Consider the following 7,604-nt stretch of genomic DNA (forward strand, 5'->3'; position numbering starts at 1 on the left):
CCCCAAGGTCCTCTGCGTCTGGTCCCTGGGTGTCGAGCTGGGAGCTAAGAGGTGAGAGGCGGTGGGAGACACAGCTTGGCAGGTTTGCCTCGCCATGGGCTGCATGGAGTCAGGGATGACAGACCCTGATCTGGTGGAGGTGGCCATGCTGGCGGCCATGATGTCCCCGAGTGGGAAGCAGCCCCCTAAGCAGCCACCCCTGCCTGCGCTTTCTCATCCACTCCTGCTGTCTTCCCCACAGCTGCCCTCCAGGAACCCCCTGCTTGCCCCTCGGGCTCCGGGCCTAAGATGGCCAGGAGGAAGGAGAGGAAAGTGGCAGGTGGGTCCTGACCAGGAGGGTTCTGGGGCTCCATCACGTGATCTCAAAATGCCTCAGCTCCATGGAGAGTGGAGACTGACCCCTTGAAAACGTTGTAGATATTCTGGGTTCAAGATGTAGAGCCCCTGGGAGGAGCAGAAGCTCCAGGTTTGGGCAGAAAGACTCAGGGTGTTTCTCCACTTTCTGGGTCAGTTTTCCCAGTTGGGACCCACCCCAGTGTCACCGCGTCCTGCACACTGACGTGACCTTTATGTGGCCTCATAACGCTTCCCGTGGCTTGCAACACTTTATGTGGGGTTGGGGGAGTGTAAGAGGCATACCAGAGGTCAACAGAGGATGAGATGGTTGGATGGCATCACTGACTCAATGGACATGAGTTTGGGCAAACTCTGGGAGGTAGAGAGGGACAGGGAAGCCTGGTGTGCTACAGTCCATGAGGTCATGAGGAGTCGGACATGACTGAGTGACCAAACAACAACAGACAGTGAAAAATGAACATGAGCCTGCATGGCTGAGTTTTAGTGTGTTTATACTTTTGGTCTTGCCCACAACCAGCCCAGGAGTCCAGGGCTCAGAGAGGTTCCAGGTGAGCCCAGGCCACCCAGCAAGCAGGGCTGGGGCGAGCTCAGCCCCCCAGAGGCCGCAGAGGAGAGGCTGCGGAAGGGGCCGGGAAGTGGGAGCCAGGAGGGTAGGGCCTGGTTTGCCACCAACTTGCTGGGACCTGGGCCAAACCACATATCTCTGAGCCTCTTCCAGGGTTGGTCAGCCCCCATGAAAAAGAGTTGCAGAAAACAGGGACATTTATTCCACAGTATTGCTGCTCGGTGGAGGAAATGGATGTGCTTAGTGACACAAGGTGGGGGAAGGTGCGGTGACCAGAGCCCCAGTGGCTGGACCCCTTGTGGCCAGAGCCCTGGCATCCAGAACAGTGGACTTGGAAGGCTCCGACAGGAACCCAGGGCACTGGTCCTGACTTGGCCACCTAGTGGCAGCACAACCTATTGAAATGGACGCGGGTATGTGTGCGCATGTGCGTGTGCATGTGATGATGGGGTGCCAGTGATTACTGGGGGCACAGGCAACCTCGGGGAAGGAAGAGAAGGAAGGACTCCTAAGCCCACTTCTGGGCTCCTGGAGCAGCAGCTCCCACCCATCCCCCTGGCCACCGTGGACAAGCTTGGACCCTGGGTGTCCACTGAGCTGAGGACAGTGTCCAGCCTGCCTGGCCAGCAGGAATCCTGTCTCAGCCACAAGCCGCAGACACCCATCATGCTTACGACCTCCAAGTGGCTGAGACATCATCACTCTGCTTCTGCATCAGGCATGTGCGCAGGTCCCAGGCACCTTGGCCTGTGCCTGAGCCCCACCAGATGCCCTAGCACCCCCAGATGCCCCACACCCCCAGACTCCCAGCACCCCCAGACGCCCCTCACCCCCAGATGCCCTGTGCCTCCCAGTTCCTGGGGTGTATCACTCCTGTGTCTCATGTCCATTTTCCATTTAGAGGGTTTCCTGCACACAGCCACCCCCTGACCTTGTGGGGAATCAGGTTGCTGTCTCCCCAGCACTGTGCCCGAGGGAACGAGGGGCCCCAGCAGCTACATTGGCTAGGCTTTTGTAGGCTCTTGTCCAGAGCTGCTCTGTCCCAGGGGCCGGGCCTCAGAGAGGAGGGTGCAGGCCTGCAGGCTCACACAGCTGCTTGCCTCAAAAGACTGGGCCACGCTGGGACAAATGATAGAAATGCTTAAGGATAGAAGTTCGTAGAAACGGGAACCAATCACCTCCCCAGCCAACACCTTGGCCTTGTTGGCAATTTTGGTGAAAAAAAAAAAAAAATCATTGATTTGATTCTGAAGTGCTGGCTTGGACCCACAGGTTGGGGCCTAAAGAGACTGGAAGTGATAAGGGTTCTTATCATGAGAGACGTGGGGCCAAAGGGTCGCTGCTGGTGAGGCTGCCTCCCTACCCGGCCCTCCTTCGCAAAGGATAGTTCGCAGGTGGTGTCCTCCGGTGCGGGAGCTGCAGTTCACACATATGGACACCGGATGGCGCCAGAGAACCAGCGCTGGCTGCTCTCACCTCTCAGGCTGGTGGGAGCCAGGCACTCAGATCAGACCTGCCTGGACCCATCGTCCTGGTTCTGAAAACTGTGGGCAGAGCCTAGGCCATGCACAGAGGGGACCCCGGCTGCTGAGTGGACGGCACCTGAAAGCAGAGGGCTTGGACCCCAGGGACAGACCAGGAGGTAGACTGAGGTCCAGGTGGGTCCAGCTGGGACACCTCAAGTGTCCCTCCCTGTTCTGCTGGAGGCCTCTGCGGTAGCAGCCTCACCTCCTGGCTCCCCTCCTTCACAGGCTCCATATGAACCAGAGGTGCAGACAGGAGCCCTCAGATGCGTTTACAGGTGGACATGTTCTTTCCAGGGTGAGGCACCCAGGGGTCTGGCCCAGGGACCAAGTTGGGGGCATGACTCCTCTGATTGGAGCTGAGGGTTCTTCCTGCCCGCATGACCCAGGCGTCCTGGACCCTGGTGGCATTGGAGCCTCTGACCTCATACTTAAACAAGGGCTCCCGGGCCTTGGCTGTGTCCTCAGACCTCCTCAGCACTGACTGCCTGAACTCAGACCTTGGGGGGTGGGAGTACCTGCTAAGCGAGTGGAAAGAGTTGGGAGCAGGGGGAGGGCTGGGCACAAACCAAGTTGTCCATCTTAACCACGAGGTTGAGTAAGATAAGTTCATTTTAATTTTGTGAAATCTGAAAGGGAGAATGTGGAGCCCAAATGCCAAAGGCCATGCCCTTCCCACCACCCACAACTGCTGCTTGGGCCGGGATGGGAGAGAGGAGCCCTAAGGGTGGATGACTCGCACTGGAGCTCCACCCCCTGCCATGGTCCAGGCCCCAGTCATGCAGGACAACTTTCTCCTCCAGGAGGTGAACCTGAGACTGGGGGAACACCTTAAATGTGGGCAACAGTGGGGCCTGAGCAAAGGAGGGAGCCTGGTGGAGGGGGGGTCTGGGGCTCGAGGGGCCCAGCTTCTCACAGGACACCTGTTTAGGGCACCTCGGTGGGAGCCACCAGGTGAGCTGAGCCCTCTTCCTCATCACCCCCAACCCCCACACACCTGGGCCAAGCAGAAAAGACAGGCATCTGTGTTTGGGGGGTTGAGTGTGGGAGCCAGGCTGAAGGGATGGGCAGGGCCCCAGGGTGGGTGGGGAGCCCCCAGCCCAGCACATTGGGCATGTTTAGGGGTGACTCTGCTCTTGCACATGTGGGAGGGCTGTGTGGCTGGGGTGAACCTCTGGTACCAACAGTCGTCGGACACCTGAACAAGGGAACGATACCGAAGGAACGCGGTTAGTATGATGAAAACAAGAAATTGGAGCAGGAATACTCAATAGCCTTAGGCAGAGAGCCTTAGCCTTACACTGTGCCCTCAAAAAGGCCAACTAGAGTGTGTGGAAAATTAAATCTGGTCATCAAAGAAACTTGATAAATGGGCTGGAAGGGTTAGTGGACGCAACTGAAGAGCAAGTAGATGCATTGGGTGATTAAGCCGAGGACTCGCAGCATGAAAGGACGAGGGACGAAGGTGTAGCTGCAGAGGACAGAGTTCATTTTTTTGGTCCAAAAGGAGACAAAGCTGCAGGAGGGAACTTCCCAAAGCTGAGAATGTCCTGGAACTCAAGATTGAAAGAGGCAACAAGGGCCAGGCAGGATGAATCTACCACTGGACAGGGGTTGATGTTTTATTAGAGCCTAAATATTAACAAACAGAAACGAGACAACTTGCAAGAGAATGTAACAAATACTAGAAACAAGAAAAAAAGGTAGTAATTATCTCCAAATCCTGAGGGAAAATAATTGCACACTCAGAGTTCTATACCCAGCTGAATGTAAGACTAAAAACACTTCCTGATGACATGGGAGGTCTCAGATCATATGGCATCAAAAACAATTCCTTTTTGAAAATACTACTAATTGATGTTCTCTGGCAAGAAGAAAAACTAATCCAGGAAATGGAATATGAGAAACAATGATGAGTCAAGAATGATAAAAATTTGCTAAGTCTAAGAACGTGTTGGCTGCTTAAGGATTAGTAACAATTTGGGACTAAAATTATAGATGTTATGAAAAAGAGGTAGTTTATGGGACAGAGGAAAGCATGCCAAAGCTCTTGTCGAGGTGCAGATTCAAAATGAGTACAGTACTGGTACCGTAAGGTTAAGTATGTGAGTGAAAGTGTTAAGGGAAATCTCCATAAAATAGAGTATATAACTTATAAACTATTGGAAACACTGAAATGGGAAAAATGAAATAAATCCAGCAATACTAGGAATGCGTGAAAAACAAAGCACAGGAAATAGAAAACAAAAGTGACACCAGGAATAGATCAAATATTTCAGCAATTGCGATAAATGTGTATGTGTGTTGAGTATGCTCAGTTGTGTCTGACTCTTTGCGAACCCAGGGACTGGAGCCTTTAAGGCTCCTCTGTCCATAGAATTTTCCAGGCAAGAATACTGGAGGGGGTTGCCATTTGCTTCTCCGGGGGATCTTCCCGACTCAGGGTTCGAACCCATGTTTCATTATTGTCTCCTGCATGCAGGTGGGTTCTTTACCAATGAGTTAAATATGCCTATTCAGGAAAAGAACTCCAGAGATAAAAAACAAAATCCTGTCTTCAAGAAACACATATAAATGACAACAACCCAGAACAGTTTCATAGCAGAAGGGAAAATACATTCTTAAAAAAGTCCTAACCAAAGGAAATAGATGAGTGTACATCAGAATCAGACAAAACAGAAACCAAAGGAAGAATACTTTAAAAGGGACAAAGTTTGACTCATTCATTCAAGGCTGCAAGAAGCAATCTGTCAGCAAAATAAAGGTTATGGAATGTTGTTCCCCTAACAGCATAGTTTCGATATGTTTAAAATAAACACTCACAGAACTATAAAGAGAAATGGTCGGTTTCAGTTAGGGATAGGTTTTAGTACTTTTCAAACTGACAGGTCAGAGAGGCACGACTAGGGATATACGTACACAAGCAGTCCAAAGAGACATTGCATTGTTTTCAAATGTACGTGGATGGGGCGTCTGCAGCTCCAGGCAGGCTAGTTCGTCTTGGATGGAGTGACTCAAGGAAGAGATGGAGGAGGTGGCACTTGAGTTTATCGTGTGCAGATTGGATTTCATTGAGTGAGATTATGAGTGGAGGGAACTGTATACCAGCTGAAGGGAAGCTCCTGAACAAAGACATGGACGCCAGAGTACATTAGGGGAGTGGAGGAAAACAAGGCAGGAGAGGTGTGAAAGGACAGCATGAACTTTACCCCGACACAGTCCCCTGTCTGCAGAAAGCCTGCAGCTGTCCACAAGCATGAGGCTGCCGGCAGCTTCAGCAGCCCCACCAGGTGGAAGGGTGTGTCCTTCTCCGATTCTGTACAGTCGACTCCCCTGCCTTCGGTGGAGGATCGCTTGGCTGTCCTCTGCCCGTCTCAGGAGCTTCTGGAGTATTATCAGAAGAAGATGTCTGAGTGTGAGGCAGAGAACGAGGACTTGCTGAAGAAGATGGAGCTGTACAGGGAAGCGTGCGAGGGGCAGCATAAACTGGAATGGGATTTGCAGCAGAGGGAGGAAGAGATTGCTGAGTTGCAGAAAGCTCTGAGTGACATGCAGGTCTGCCTCTTCCAGGAGCGAGAGCACGTCCTACGCCTCTACTCAGAAAATGACCGCCTAAGAATCAGGGAGCTAGAAGATAAGAAGAAGATTCAGAATCTCTTGGCTCTTGTGGGAACAGACACTGGAGAAGTGACCTATTTTTATAAGGAGCCTCCCAACAAAGTCAGCATTCTCCAGAAGACTGTCCAGCCTGTAGAAGTACGTGAAAAGAATGAGTCTTCGGCTCTCAGAGCAGACTCGAAAGGCAGCAGGCGGAAATCAGCAGGGAGAGAAAAGGAGGTGAGCACTGGGCTGCATCAGAGAGACGTCCAGACCCTTGCCCTCCAGGTGGAGGCGCTGCAGGCGCAGCTGGAGGAGCAGACCCGGCTCTCACGGGAGCAGGTGGCAGGGCTCATGGAGGAGAGGCAGATCTGCTTCGAGGAAGTGCAGGTTCATCAGCAGAGAAGCCGGGACAGAATCACAGAGCTCACCAGAAGTCTCCACCACACCCAGGAGCTGCTCTATGAGAGCACCAAAGACTTTCTGCAACTCAGATTTGAAAACCAAAATAAGGAGAAGTCCTGGATGCTTGTAAAGGATCACTTGATGTCAAAGATTAAGGAATACAGGATGCAGTGTAAGAAGAAAGAAGAGAAAATGGGAAAAATGTAGCTAGTTCATGAGAGTCATCACAACCAAAATGAATATATTAAGTCCCTAAAGGATAAGCTCATACAAGAGAGAAGGCTGTCCAGCATGTACCAAGAGCAGTGCATTTCCCTGGAAGAAGAGCTGGCCCGGATTCGTGAGGAGGAAGGAGCAAGGAGAGAGATCTTTAAGGACCGCACCAGCAAGATGGGGAGATGCCTGCAGGCCATGACTAAGCGCTACGAGGCCTTGGAGACCCGGCATGTCTTAGAGGCAGACGGCTTTAAGACAGACATTAAGATTCTCCGGCAAAAACTAAAAGACGTGGAGCAGATACTCTATAAGGCCACACTCAACGCCCAGGCAAACCAGGATCTTGCCATTCTGTGTGAGGTTCGTGATAGCAATCGACTGGCACACAAGATACAGGGAGAACTGAGGAACCTCAAGTCCAAAGTGTTTGGTCTAGAGAATGAACTTAGGCTCTGCTGATGTTACAGTTTAGGAATGGCACAGGTCTGGAGTAGATCTGCCTCCTGAAATTCAAGAAAGTCATCCACTCCCAGAAACCATAGGCACAGAGTTGTCCAGATTAGTGGTGTCCGTTGTTATGAAGACAAGGGGAAGAATCAACTTTTTTTTTTTTTTTTTTTTGCATCTTAAGATTTATGGGTTTTGCTGTCCTGTTAATTGATACTGGGGTTTTTTGATTAATTAAATTTTTTTTTTGGTCTGGATTACAACCTGAATTACTTAGAGACTTTCCCACATTATTTGGGAGTTTATAATGATAGGGGTTTTTTTGTTTGTTTGTTTTTGTGTTTTTAAGAAGACAGTGACAAAAAGCAAAGTGTTTATTTTTGCTGTCGGCTTGGCTGAGTGTTTAGGGAGGAACACTTCCCCCAGGAGGTCAAGACTCCCACTAAGATTGCCTTTCTCCTGGGCAGGGGGCAAAGGCTACAGAACACAGGCCA

General features: G+C 51.3%; 1 protein-coding gene across 1 annotated transcript; it reads left to right on the plus strand.

Moving 5' to 3' along the window:
* Positions 1-3,509: 3,509 nt before the first annotated feature.
* Positions 3,510-7,367, plus strand: LOC102391683 (coiled-coil domain-containing protein 77-like). Its single transcript, XM_044939145.2, has one exon. It carries the CDS (start codon positions 5,644-5,646, stop codon positions 6,652-6,654), a length of 1,011 nt encoding a protein of 336 aa, XP_044795080.2. The 5' UTR covers positions 3,510-5,643; the 3' UTR covers positions 6,655-7,367.
* The last annotated feature ends 237 nt before the right edge of the window (positions 7,368-7,604 follow it).

Source organism: Bubalus bubalis, chromosome 3, assembly GCF_019923935.1.
Source record: "Bubalus bubalis isolate 160015118507 breed Murrah chromosome 3, NDDB_SH_1, whole genome shotgun sequence".
NCBI classification, from domain to species: domain Eukaryota; kingdom Metazoa; phylum Chordata; class Mammalia; order Artiodactyla; family Bovidae; genus Bubalus; species Bubalus bubalis.